We start from the raw sequence: 14,504 nt of genomic DNA, 5'->3' as shown, positions 1-14,504 counted from the left end.
GCTCGCCTTGCCAACTCATGCGCTACATGATTTGCCTCTGAAAACCACTCCAAATATTATTACAATCGTCATAGATGGCAGCCAGAGTAAGCCGAAAATCCCTAGTCTATAATATAATTACGCCCCTGTTTGGAGCTCAAAAAAAAAATGAGAATGAGATCCAAACAGTCCGATTTTAAAATGAGATTTGTCTACACCGAACCTGCTTATTTTCACTATGTAAAGACAATAATTACTTTGAGAATGGAATCCAAACATACCTCATTTCTTTTATCCAGAACTTAGATTCAACATTCATTATCTAGAATCCAAATTCCCAATATGAAAATAAGATCTAAACCGCCCTCAGTGGTTTAAGAGAAATGACGCTGGTAACTTTTTGCGAGGGGAAATGTTGTGCACATATCCATTTTATGGAACTACTGCCTACCAGCACAACAGATAATAGATCATACGAGCTGTTTGGTTTGTAGAAATGTAAACGCAAACGTAAATAAAATTGAACTGCCCGGCAGGAACAGATTTGAACTAGCTGGCCTTTACGTTTGCGTTACTGTGTAGGAACCAAACAGCTCGATAATTCTTGCAGCACATCCATCAAATTGGAAATTTCAAAATGGCAAAATATCATATGTATCAGATAAAGAGCTCCAGTGTTTCCTGTCTTATAGCATCTGTACTACTGACACTAACAAAACAAGTTCAGAACAAAACGGAAAGCCTATGTCAAGCATCCACATACAGGCTTCAGTTTGCCTATGTCAATCTGCTTGCAATTACATCAATCTGCTTGCAATAGCATTCACTCATTTCACATTGCAAAAGATTCAAGCATCCACATACAGGCTTCAGTTTGCCTATGTCAAGCTTACTCTACAGAAGATATAAGAAAAATCAAACTGTTAGAGCAATCCAATATGGTGACCGAAAGTAACAGACTGATGAAATGCTAGTCACAGGTGGTTCTCACACAAATGGTTTATAAGCATCATTATTTATAAGCAGGCCATTAAATGCAATCTCAGGTGATCAACACCAATGATGTTAGAAATGTTTAAAAATGCACTTCACAGTATATGTATCTCTTAATTCATTAGCATTGACCAATGGAATGATTTTCAATCTTCAGTGTTTATGTACTAATATATAGAAAAAGGCATGGCCCAGATGATGATTTCAGTGATGCTAGATAAAATTTCCATATTAAGCATGAGAAATCTTTTGATTAGACATTGTAATGTCCTCAGGAAACACATTAATAAAAAAACAGAAACAGCAACAGAACGAACATTACCTTTACGGATAAAACCAGACAGGCCTATCCTGCTCAGTTTCAACTTGAACAACCAATTCTTCAAGGTGATCCTTCAAGTAATTGGGATAATCCATCTCGATTAACTCGCACAGCTCAAGGGCGATCAGTCCCTGAACTTTCTCAGCCCGTTTCCATTGATTTACCCTTCCTGAAATTAGGACAGTTCTTCAAAGGAAAGCATACGGTAGTTTGTATTTCTGGAGTGGAAAGACTTCGTGAGTCCGCTGAGGTTCTTGATTTGATAAAGGGTAAGCGTGAGAGGTCAAAAGTTACGTGCTTTCCAAAAGCTGGGAGAATCATTTCTTTGACGTAAATGAATGATGAACTTGATGACTTAAAAGCCAATCTGCTTCCCAATGTGTCACCCTGGAAAGGATTTGCTTATAGGAAAGGCAATACAAGCATCACTTCCAAGGTCATGAAGAAAGTAAAGAAAATTTCCAAACTTGAACAACCAATTCCTTCAAGTAGTTGGGATAATCCATCTCGATTAACTCGCACAGCTCAAGGGCGACCAGTCCCTGAACTTTCTTGTTCTTCTGGAGTTGTTTTGCCAGTTTAGAAATTTTCTTTACTTTCTTCATGACCTTGGAAGTGACACATTGGGAAGCAGATTGGCTTTTAAGTCATCAAGTTCATCATTCATTTCCGTCAAAGAAATGATTCTCCCAGCTTTTGGAAAGCACCAATCTTTTGACCTCTCGCGCTTACCCTTTATCAAATCAAGAACCTCAGCGGACTCACGAAGTCTTTCCACTCCAGAAATACAAACTACCGTAGGCTTGTCCCTTTGAAGAACTGTCCTAATTTCAGGAAGGGTAAAGCAATAGAAACGGGCTGCGCAGACATTGAGGTCAATATTAAGAAGATGTGATCCATCTGCGGCAAGACTGCAGACGATTTGTTCATCTACACATAGTAAAGGGAGTATTTGCTAAACCTCCAATAGTGATAAATGTGAACATACTGCGATATTTAGAAAATCACGCAGGAATAACGTGGTCTGAAGTCTAAAATCTCTGAGAAGTATTCACAAAAACACCAAACAGGAAAGATCTCTGTGAACATACTGCGATATTTAGCTATCTAGCTGCCGCTAGACGCAGCCCATTTAGCGGCTATAGCTGGCTAAAATCAGATATTACGATCACATAGCGGCTAAAAACATATATCCTAGCGGCTCCTCTACCCAGCAGCAATCTGTGTCATGCTCATGGAAGAAAAAATCTGGAGTATCGACTGGCTGGTAGGGTGATATAGCACGACACACAAACATGTAGATGGTGAGACGAGGGCAGAGGATGTGCCTTACCTTCATCAGAAAGTCCATGTTCAGAATTGTCCTTTCTCAGCTGGAGAGAATCTTCCTTCTCAGCATCCTGCAGTCGATAAGAAATCTGAGAAGCAAGCGGCACGAATAACAAAGCACATGTAAGAATAATAACCAATTAAAAAACCTTTAAAGCAAGGAGATCAATAGCAGATATGGCCTTATGAAGACATGTGTTTCCAGGAGTTTGAGTTATCACATCCACAGCAGCCACTTAAGATTATACTCTACCACTTATGATTACAGTTCTACATGAAAGAAAACTACCAAATCCAGTTCAAAGTATATTAGCAGTTACACTATCGATCCCAGAATATGTAGTCTTCCTTGCCTCTTTTTGACCCTACCAAATTTTAACATATTCTACAAACAGTGGATTCCAAAAAAACACAGAACCAATGACTAACCAGGTCAGTGTCGCAAGGTACAGAGGGCAGCTTGATAGAATCATGAGCGAGTTCATCATCTGAAAATATCAAGGGAAATATATGATCCAAGAGACATATCTAGATACATTGCTTTTACTATTTATCTACACATAATGTATGTCCAAGTGCATTAAAAAACCTACGTATCTAGATAAGCCAAAACATCTTATAATTTGGAATGGAGTATCAGTTAAACCTCCTATAAGGGTATGTAACATTCTACGGAGCTACCTAAATTATATATTATGTGATAAATGTGAACATACAAATAGCTGTGGAGAGCTAATCACGCAGGAATAACTTCGTCTGGAGTCTAAAAATCTCTGAGAAATAAACTGGAGTATCGACTAGACTGGTAAGGTGACATAGCACAAGCACATAAACAAGTTGATGGCGAGACAAGGGGAGAGGGTGTTCCTTACATTCAGGAGACAGTGATGACCAGAGGTCAGCGCCATTCTTCAGCTCAGGGTTACCTCCCTCTTCATAGTCCTGTAGTCAAAGATCAACAGCAGATATGGCCTTTATGAAGACGTGTTCCAGGAGCTTTGAGTTATCACATCCACAGCAACTGCTTAAAATTACACTACCACTTATGATTACAGTTAAACAGGAATGAAAACTACCAAATCGAGTTCAAAGTATATTAACAGTTGCACTACCGATCCCAGGATATGTATTCTTCCTTGCCTCTTTTTGACCCTACCAAATTTTAACATATTCTACAAACAGTGGATTCAAAAAATCATAATGACTAACTCAATCCAAAAAAAATACATCTGCCGTCTTGATCCACGAATTGTCAGCGTCTCCAATAGCTACTTTTTGTGTGTATGGTTGAAGAACATATAAAAACGGATGGATTGCATACATTATTAGCTGTCACAGTTCTGTAAGGTCTATGCCATACATATGATATCTTATAACAGGTAGCACAGGATGTTTTTTATAAGAAAAAGTTAAACATGCAGTTGCAAATACCCTATTGATGGATAGCCACAGACATGAACTTACACAACAAAGAAATTTTGCGTGCCAAGAGTTAGGGGAAGAGAAAGAAAATGAAAAAACCTTTAGAATTGCAGTCCAAAATGACAATGCATTTGCTGCTGAAAAAACATATCCAATGACTAACCAGTTCAGTGTCGCAAGATGCAGAGAGCAGCTTTATAGCTTCATCAGCGACTTCATCCACTGAAAATATCAAGGGAAATATATGATCCTCAAGAGACTGGAACAACAATTTCATTTAAAACATCTCTCAACAAGCCAGGAGAATTACAACAAAAAAAATGTAGACCATGATGATAATGTTATGGTTCAAACTTCCATGGTACCTCGATCCTGGGCACCTTTCGGTTTTAGGTTATTGCTAGGGACTTCTTTTAGGATGTTATTTGAGATTCTTCTCTCCACCAAGATTCTCATGTAATTCTGCATGAACCATCCGGTCATACCTCTCATATTACTATTATTCATCTCCACAGGATTCCACCCCCACCATTTTCATAAAATCCAGTATTCCCTTTTTACTTCCATGTTCCAAATGGAACTACACGGCTACATATGAGCATAACATAATACTACGTTGCCCCAACTTGCTGCGTTTGCATTATAATAATTCACCATTTCCGTTCATTCTGTTCCTTTTCATGGCCGCTTCAATGAAAAATCGCTTGCCGTTGAATTTTAAATCTTCAGTTTTCTATGTACGTATATAAGCTTTATTTTAAGCAAGCCTATAAATCATTCACTAGCCAAAAGCGTGATAACCTTCCTTAACTTCCAGCCAAGATTTTTTTACAACAATGATCTCAGACACACATAACTCGAGGTACTGAAAAAGAATGTAGCCCAAATCTTTGCAGACAAAACGTGTACTACTCCCTCTGTACCAAATTATAAGACGTTTCGCTATTTCTAGATACATAGCTTTTACTATGTATCAAGACATGATGTATGTCCAAGTGCATCACAAAAGTTACATATCTAGAACAGCCAAAACGTTAATCTAGAATGGAGGGAGTATCTGTTAAGCCTCCTATAGGTGTATGTACTGCAACATTCTACGCAGCTACCTAAAATTATATATTATGTGATAAATGTGAACATACAGATGGCTGCGTAGAGCTAATCACGCAGGAATAATTTGGTCTGAATTCTAAAAATCTCTGAGAAGTAGGTATTCATGTGTCGGATACCGTGAGAAGGGGTACCCTAAGCAAGAACCAAAAAACGACTGCTTAGACTTCGTAAAAGTCGAAACCAGCTAAACACCGCTGGCCTCGGCCGATTCTCCGACTCGCCCGAGGCCCCCCTCATCGCTGACCTCGGGCGATCCCCCACCAAAGGCCTCGGCCGACCCCCTCTCGTCGCAGGCCTCGGCCGGGCCGCCGACCCTCCGTCTCGCGCGAGGCGGGCTCGGCAGCACTCCGCTGCCTCTTCCTTCACCCGTCCCTCTGACAAAACGTCGTGTCGCATTAACTCAGCCAACTGCTGCCCCTGACATCGGCCGCATGCTCGGCACAGTACAGCGGAATGGCCGACGGGACAGGAGGCAGGACTGGGCAGGGGTTACCCGCCACTGTGCTAACCACTATGCACATGGTTGACGCCCATGCCTCACTGTGCTGCCAACTCCTGCTCCGAGAACAACGCAGCGTGGGGAGCCACGTCTGGGATACTGTGGCCTCGGAATCAGTACCCAGGACCAATAATTCCCTCCAAGGCCTCGGCAGTTTGCTTCAGGGGCTCGGCAGCCTGAGGATCCATGTCCGCCGAGCCCCCCACGATGGCTCGGCCTCGGCATCTGCAGAGCCACAGCTCCCTACGACGTCATCGCACGATGACCAGCACGTCGCCCGCCATGTCCTGCATCAAGCTGTACTGGAGCCCCACGACGCACAAGATCAAGTATGACCAGCGCGTCACTTCTGCACGACAAGGACGGGGCCACTCCATCGACCATACCACAACAGTGGCCGGCTACAGGGCTCGGACACGCCACCCCCATTTATAGAGCGCTATGTATGGACGTCCCTGGTTCTCCCTTAGAGTATAAAAGGGAGGGACCGGGGCCATTTCTAGGGGGGGAAAAAAGACGAACACACCGATAGAACTACACACTTCTACGCTGCTTGAGAACAACGCCTCAAGCAGCCCGCACCACCCTCGCCGAGACCTAGGGCTAGCTCCCTCTCTCACCTAGCTTGTAACCCCCTACTACGAGCACTCCGGTGCAAGGAACAGAAGATCGATCTCTCAGACTGGACGTAGGGCCTCGATTGCCTGAACCAGTATAAACCTTGTGTCTCTTTGCATCACCATCCGGGATTAGGGGCACGCAGCACAAATTCACTCGTTGGTTGAGGGACCCCCGGTTCCAAAACACCGACATCATGGGAACACCAAACAGGACAGATACCACAAACGTCCAAGGTTTTAAGCTACTGCGATATTTAGCTATCTAGCTGCCACTAGATGCAGACCATTTAGCAGCTATAGCAGGCTAAAATCAGCGATTACGATCACATAGGGGCTAAACAAAAATATCCTAGTGGTGCCTCTGCCCAGCAACTATCTGTGTCTAGCCGAAGATTTAAAACCTTGGTAAAAATAACCAAAACCAAGACCAAAATACAGGATACTGGAATATCGACTAGGCTGGTAGGGTAACATAGGCTCAAAGCACACAAACAAGTAGATAGTGAGACAAGGGCAGAGGGTGTGCCTTACCTTCACCAAGTTCATGGTCAGTACAGTCCTTCAACTCGCGGTACCCTCCCTCTTCGGCATCCTGTAGTCGATCAGAAATCTGAGAAGTTAATAGCAAGCGGCACGAATAACAAAGCACATGTAATGTGAATAAAAAAAAACAATTGATGAGAATATGTAGTCTTCCTTACCTCTTTTTGACCCCACCAAATTTAACATATTCTACAAATAGTGGATTCCCAAAAAAAAACAATGACTAACCAGGTCAGTGTCGCAAGGTACAGAGGGCAGCTTGATAGAATCATGAGCGAGTTCATCATCTGAAAATATCAAGGGAAATATATGATCCAAGAGACATTTATAGATACATTGCTTTTACTATTTATCTACACATAATGTATGTCCAAGTGCATCAAAAAACCTACGTATCTAGATAAGCCCAACCGTCTTATAATTTGGAATGGAGTATCAGTTGAACCTCCTATAAGGGTATGTACTGCAACATTCCACGGAGCTACCTAAAATTATATATTATGTGATATATGTGAACATACAGATAGTTGTAAGAGCTAATCACGCAGGAATAACTTGGTCTGGAGTCTAAAAATCTCTGAGAAATAAACTGGAGTATCGACTAGACTGGTAAGGTGACATAGCACAAGCACATAAACAAGTTGATGGCGAGACAAGGGGAGAGGGTGTTCCTTACATTCAGGAGACAGTGATGACCAGAGGTCAGCGCTGTTCTTCAGCTCAGGGTTACCTCCCTCTTCATAGTCCTGTAGTCAAAGATCAACAGCAGATATGGCCTTATGAAGACATGCGTTTCCAGGAGCTTTGAGTTATCACATCAACAGCAACCACTAAAGATTACCCTACCACTTATGATTACAGTTAAACAGGAATGAAAACTACCAAATCGAGTTCAAAGTATATTAACAGTTGCACTACCGATCCCAGAATATGTATTCTTCCTTGCCTCTTTTTGACCCTACCAAATTTTAACATATTCTACAAACAGTGGATTCAAAAAATCATAATGACTAGTGTATATAACCTTATTGAAAAGAAAGAGCACAAGATTCTTAGTGCATAACTACACTGCATTGCTAAGTGCTGATGCTATTGTTAACTGTCAGCTCCCAGAAGAGTTCACCTCCTGGCATGAAACCCAAATATGCAGAATATTGAATAAATGAAAGTGTAGTTGTCATATTAACATATACTTATCTAACATATGCTTAAGCAGGCTATTTAGGGAGCAAAGTTCACAAACCTCTGTGACATGTTCGTGGACCAGGCGTTGATTGTGACATGACAAAGCATCAGCAGCTGTAGGGTGAGAAATAATGGACTTATATTAAGGATTGTGACAGGACTTATATTAAGGCCCTTAGATTAGGGGCAGAGAATAACCGAAACACCAGAAATAATGTGAAGATTAAGGGCGGAGAATAATCGCAACAAAATCGTAACCAAATACGAGACCAACTCTTCACAGCCAAAGGAGAAAACACCACCAACCTATGAAGTCCCATAATGTGGAAAACCATAACGACAGGATCAGACCCAGCACAAAACCAAAAAAAAAGCACAAACGTTAGGATCAAATCAAAACACATAAGACAGAGCCCTTACATTTCGGCGGAGATGATGATTCATCTTCGTCGGGGCGGGGTGGGTATCCATTTCTGGATATGCGGGATGAACTAGCGAGCAGAGACGGGCGAGGGCGAGCATGGATTAAAAACCCATGGATTAAGCGCAGGGAATACCGAAATACCAGAAATAATACAAGAATTGACGCACTGACAATAAAATCGTAAACAAATACGAGACCAACTTCACGCAGGCGAAAAAACCTGCAGAGACTAAGGGCATGTTTGGATTGAACCCTGGGAGAAAAATGCCTCGCCTGTAACTTGCCTGGAAGTTGACTGCACCTTGTTTGGTTGCAGACCTGGTGGGTTGCCTGCCCCAGGCATCTCCAGGCATAGAAAAACGGTCGCCTGGCTCCTGCTGCTTCTTTGCCTGGATCAGTACTACTCCAATGACTGATTTAATTGCTTTAGCTATTTAACTACCGTGCATTAGCTACTTATAATTAAGGCAAAAGTACATTAGCTATTTTATTAAGGCAAACGTGTACCATTATGGATTAATTTAATATGAATACATATTTATTTCTATTTTATTAGCTTAATAATCTAAAATAAATCTAATTAAAATAACGTTTTTAGATTTATAAATAATTCTATATTTATTTAACTAATTAATATATTTACACAAATATATTTTTTAGTAAAACTGCAAAAGCTATATGCTAATTATATATCACAGACATCAGTTAACACACTGATATTATGAATATCTCCTCTTATTAACATTCTCAGGTACAGGTCTCCAACCAAACAGACTTGCCTGGCCAAGCAAAAATCATCAACTTTCCAGGCAACTGTCAGACAACACTTTTTGCCAGGCAAGTCCTCATGTCTCCATCCAAACAGGCCCTAGTGAGGGGAATACCGAAACACCGAAAATAATGCGGGAAAAACAAAATCAACAAAATCGTAAGGAAATAAGTGATTAACTTAACGCCCAACGGAGAAAAACACCACGAACATGATCGGGATCGGGAACCTGGCAAATCATTTGAAGTCCCGAAATGTGGCATCCCATCCGGAAAAATATGAGACTTAAAACCCCATAAAATCATTTAAAGTACCATAATGTGGAAAACCACACGAGACGGGATCAGACCCATCAAATCAGAAGTGATAAGGCAGATCCCTTACACTTCAGTGGGGATGATGATTCGTCTTCCTCTGTGTGGGTATCCATTGCTGGATATGCGGGTTGAACTCGGGAGCAGTTGGGTTACTTACCGGGCACGTTGTGGCGGAACAATATATAGAGGTGGCCACGGGCTTCTTGGAATCGATGGCGTCGGGGAAATCAGCTAAGGCCCAGGCACAGCCCACAATGGGTCGGGCCAGACGGACAAAATAACGGGCCGTGTTGGCCCGACGCACGACTGATCTTCGCTATCCTGCTGGCTGCGCCGCCGCTGCGTCAGCGAGCAGGGTCCGCGACCAGGGCAGCAAGCTGGGAGGCCGCGCCACTGCCGCATCCGCGAGCAGGGCAGCAGGCTGGGAGGGCCGCGCCGCTGCCGCGTCTGCGAGCAGGCTGGGGACCGCAAGAGCTGGCCGGGGCCGGCCAGCGCCCCTCGCGTCGCCGCCCAGTGAGGTCGCGAACCGCGGCCGCCGCCCCCGTGTCGCCGCACGCGAGCTTGCCGGGGCCTCCGCCCCGCGAGCTGGGTGTGGCCGCGCCCATGTGCCGCCGGCTGGCCGTCGCCCTGGTGAAGAAGGAACGAAGAAAAGAAGGAAGCGGAGGGGCGGGAGTCTATGCGGCGGCTAGGTGGAGGGATGGGGTTGTAGTTAGGCTTAGAGTTGTGATTTGATAATATTTATATATGAGATAGAGATGGCTTGGATAGGGTTTCCTTGATCGGGCCGCCACGCCGTTCCGAGGAAGCGGCCCAGTCATGGCCCATCTCTATCTGTCGGGTCATGCCTGGGGCGAACCAGAACGCCAGCCCAAACCCTTCCGACAAAGCTCTCCTTGATAAACCACAGCTTCTTCATGTCACTGGCCATACGCAGATTACATGAAGCAGACTCCCTTCTCTTATAAGACACCTTACCCTATCTCCTCAAACATGTACTTGCCCATGTTCCTACTGTTTAGAAACCTGTGTTTACTACTACTCGGTTGCAGCCGTATACTTGCTCCCCCACCGCTACTGAATGAGACTTGTCATACCAATAGTGTTTTTTCCACGAGACAGACTCGACTCACCCACTTTTTTCATCTACTGGCACTCCAACTCCTTTCGCTTTCACCTGTTCAACTAAGGAGAGGAATCAAATCAACGAGAAATACTATACTCGAAATTTCGAGTTGCGGAAGGAAAAGCGTGAAACAAACTCTCAACTCTACATGTTAGAGGGAGCTAAATCAATATGTGCTAGAGCTACTGCAATTGCTTTAGCGGGAGCTGCTGTCGGGATTGGAAACGTTCTCAGTTCTTCGATTCATTCTGTGGCGCGAAATCCTTCATTGGCTAAACAATCATTCGGTTATGCCATTTTGGGCTTTGTCGTGCTCATAGGTCGCGGACCTTATGGTCATTTATAGAGTGCCCAGGTGGAACCGAACACACGTGAATGCTTGGGCTCAGAAGAACCGGGCCGTCTCAAACCATTTTGGATGCATCATGTCATTGGCGGATGAAAATAAAGTCACACTCTTTTGCACCATATTTCTTCAAACTCTAAAACTAGACCTCTTGAGCGTATCCAAGAGCTTTTCTAAATTTCACTCTCTAAATCATCATTTGGAGAGTCATTTGCATAAAAGTCGTTTTCTATATCTTTTCACTCTCCAACAGTTCTTCTATATCTCATACGTACTGGCTAGCAAAAAATCCAGAATAGAAGATGTTATATTTGGATAACCATTTAGAGAAGCTCTTGGAGGGTAGGTTCTCACCAAAATCTCTATTCCTAACATTTGTGAAGCATATAAAGAGTTTCTTGGAGTTGCTCTTAGAACTCCAGTAACCTCTTCGTATGATCATATCCTTCATAATTGATAGCAATAGATATTTTAATTAAAAAATACATCCTGAGAACTTCTTTAATTATCCAAATATTGTCATCCTTTATTCCAGATTTCTCGCTAACCAAAAATAGGGAGCGATGTTGACTCTCTAGAGTGCGCATAAGATATAGAATTTTTTTTTACAACAAGATATAGAAAAGTTATTAGAGGGTGCAAAGATATATAGAGAGCAGTTGTTTTTACTCAAATGACTCTCCACGTGATGATTTAAAAGAGTGAGTTTAAGAAATATACTTGGAGATGCTCTTAGGCCCTAAACCCTCAAAACCGTGTGAATTACCTCCATGTCTTGCTTTTGAAGTGGTTAGGTGGGATTTTTTAGTTAAAAGATTTGGTTAATATTTGACATGTTTTCTTTAAAAAAATAGAGGCTTAGAAATATTTTCTGTGGATTAATAACCTCTTCAAGTATTTATCAAATTTTTAAGTAAAAAGGGACAGAACACCTTTGAAGAACCACTTTAAAACAAGTCAAGAAGATAATTCGAACGGTTTTGACTGTTAGGGGTGAGATGTTTGGTTTTAGAGTTTGAAAAGAAAAACAAAACAACAACGACAATTTGAGCTAAAATGGATTTCATGCGTTGCAACGGGACAATAATCCTATATACACGTGTAATATTTAGATGATACAATTATGAATTATCTTAACAAAAAAACACTTCATTCATATTTGTCGTCTTGATAAAATAGGTGTATTCATTCACTAATGCTCGTGCGTTGCTACAGAGATAAAAAAAAACATGATAAGAGGGCATGAAAAATATATGGTGTTTTGAGACCACCTAGCACTACAATCCATCTAATCTTAGCAACATGCTATCGAAACATGTTAAGATAGGTAAAATGTAGTTGTACACTGAGACTAAACTTCAGTGCGAGAGCGTGATTGAAACCACATGCACACAATGTGTGCCAAAGATGTAGGAATATTGCATAACTATTTCCAAATACATAAATTTCTAACTTACAGAAATTTAGACCGTCTACTATGGGTGTTCTATCATGAGTGTAATACTAATATCACCTACTTGTGAGTAATGATAGGTTACTCACGCTATCGATAAACTGAAGCATAGCAGCTACGTGATCCTGCACTAGTAAGACTCATAGGTAGATATATATATGCATGTGGTTTCATAAAATTTCCTGCAACGTAAATACACAACATATATATATACTGTGATTATAAAAAAATAAGGGTTATGCACCGGGGCTTGCCTTAGACAAACGCGGTGTCAGCTGCGTCAGTCAGCTCAGGGACTACCTCCTGTATGGGGAACTCCTCCTCGTACTCCTCGACCACCTCCTCGTACTCCTCCTCGTCAGTGATCGCGAACTCCACCAACTCGTTCTATATATGCATGCGATGATGATACAACATTTAGTATTTAAGCAACACCAACTCTTAAAAATAAGACTACGCATACTAAGCTACTAAGCTAGCTCTAGTGACTAAGATACTAAGCTAACTATCATTTTCATCAAACAAAGGTATTGGGTTCAACTAACAACCTTTAACTTAGCAACTAAAGATATATCCTTATTTTCACTAATGATTTAATGTATATTGAAACAAGAAGCATCCAACTACCTTAATACTTAGTCTATTCTAAGGCTACAAAAATTACAGTGAGCACATAATAATACAATAAAGCTATTGTAAAAATTTCAAAACTAAAGCAATCACCATTTTGCCACAAAAATCTCTACAATAATTAGTTTGATAATATTAAGTACTCTCAAACGATTTAATAGCTCCTAAGGTCAACACATATAAGCATGAACTAAATATACCAATAGATAGAGCACAATTTTAGGAACCTAACAAAATTGGTTTCACATTTTTTTTTTGCTACCTACATGATTTTAGATGATTTACCAAAGATCAGCTCAAAATTAAATTAGAAAACCATTTACTAATTCCTTGAAAAAAAGAAACAGAATCCTCGCGCAGCCCACCGATGCGGTCCATGCGACGCAATGCGCGCGCGCGAGCGCGCGGCGGCCTGCTGGCACGGCCCACGCTCGAGGCGGCCCGTGGCGGGAGAGTCCCGCGCGCGTCGGCACTTTTACAAAAAGAGACCTTGCATTTCCCCTAATTCACAACCAAGGACTAATAATATTCTACTTACTCACAGACCCTCTCACTTACCCCCTGGCCTTTCTCTAATTTACCCGCGTGAACCCCCGGATGTTCAGTGCGCGGCGGCGCGGCGAGCGGTGGCATAGCGTGGCTGCGCCGGCCACCTGGGGCCGACACTGGCCTGTCGGTCGGGCCGGCCTCCATCTGCGGTTCAACCAGCTACCCTAGCAGCAGCGCGGGGTGACGGGACACGCTGGAGCCGGCCACGGCGATACGCGGCTGTCCGTGACGGTGGCGCGACCGCCCTGACGAACTCAAGCATCAACGAACCCATCTAGCTAGCGAGTGAGCATTAACAGGCTATTGTGGGCCTAGCCGTGGTGACCATTGACGAAGAGAGTGATGGAGAGGGGCTGGCCACGTGCAGCCGAGCCGAGCGGTGGCGCACTGTGGTGGCGAAGTCACGTCAGCGGCGATGGGAGGTGATAGTGGTTCGGTTAGGTTGCGCAGGGTGAAGAGGGAGATGAGGCGAAGCTGGTGGTGCGGTGAATTTGACTCTAGATGGGTGAAAGGGGAGTTGCCTGTGTCCACGGCCAGACACGGCCTTATCGGCACGGTGGCAGAGGAAATGCCAAATCGAAGCTTGGTAGCGCCTCCTTCAAAGCTAGCTGGGGTCAGACAACGAGAGAACGTGAGGGCGAAGGCGCAGGCGAGCGGAATTGATTTGAGGTAACCGCTCTCTAGCCCACGCGTGGGCATGACTCGATGGCGGCGGCAGAGAGATAAAAGAGAGAGAGAGAGAGAGAGAGAGAGAGATGGAGGCGTGGCCGGTGGCTCAGCTCACGCATGCCTTGGCGGGGACGTGCTCGACACAATCGTGGAGGCCCACACCCAGGCGCTTGCGGACAGACGCGTGCGTCCGTGCCCAGCATGGCCGGCATGGCCATA

At 43.2% G+C, this 14,504-nt stretch overlaps 1 protein-coding gene across 4 annotated transcripts; it reads right to left on the bottom strand.

Moving 5' to 3' along the window:
- Nucleotides 1-592: 592 nt before the first annotated feature.
- LOC136475129 (uncharacterized) lies at nt 593-9,657 on the bottom strand. Of its 4 annotated transcripts, none has more exons than XM_066472680.1 (11): nt 9,583-9,657; nt 8,064-8,119; nt 7,497-7,566; nt 7,049-7,107; nt 6,809-6,869; nt 4,209-4,267; nt 3,496-3,565; nt 3,053-3,111; nt 2,628-2,712; nt 1,295-2,224; nt 593-873 (listed from the first exon to the last, which is right to left on the bottom strand). In XM_066472680.1, the coding sequence occupies exons 1-10, from the start codon at nt 9,626-9,628 to the stop codon at nt 1,896-1,898; spliced, it is 894 nt and encodes a 297-aa protein (XP_066328777.1). In that variant the 5' UTR covers nt 9,629-9,657; the 3' UTR covers nt 593-873; nt 1,295-1,895. The 4 variants fall into 4 exon arrangements, with proteins under 4 accessions (XP_066328777.1, XP_066328780.1, XP_066328778.1 ...); XM_066472683.1 differs by having other exon boundaries at nt 1,295-2,152; XM_066472681.1 differs by having other exon boundaries at nt 2,628-2,694.
- Between the last annotated feature and the right edge of the window lie 4,847 nt (nt 9,658-14,504).

The sequence above is a fragment of the Miscanthus floridulus genome, chromosome 8 (assembly GCF_019320115.1).
Source record: "Miscanthus floridulus cultivar M001 chromosome 8, ASM1932011v1, whole genome shotgun sequence".
In the NCBI taxonomy this organism is placed as follows: Eukaryota; Viridiplantae; Streptophyta; class Magnoliopsida; order Poales; family Poaceae; genus Miscanthus; species Miscanthus floridulus.
The sequence above is the reverse complement of the archived record's forward strand: the minus strand, read 5'-3'. Positions and strand labels throughout refer to the sequence as shown.

Coding starts and splice junctions, on each gene's coding strand:
- LOC136475129 (XM_066472680.1), bottom strand. CDS start 9,628: ATGGATACCCACACAGAGGAAGACGAATCATCATCCCCACTGAAGT. Junction 3,112..3,495: donor GTCATCACTGTCTCCTGAAT/GTAAGGAACACC, acceptor TGATATTTTCAG/ATGATGAACTCGCTCATGAT. Junction 2,225..2,627: donor ACATGGACTTTCTGATGAAG/GTAAGGCACATC, acceptor TACTATGTGTAG/ATGAACAAATCGTCTGCAGT.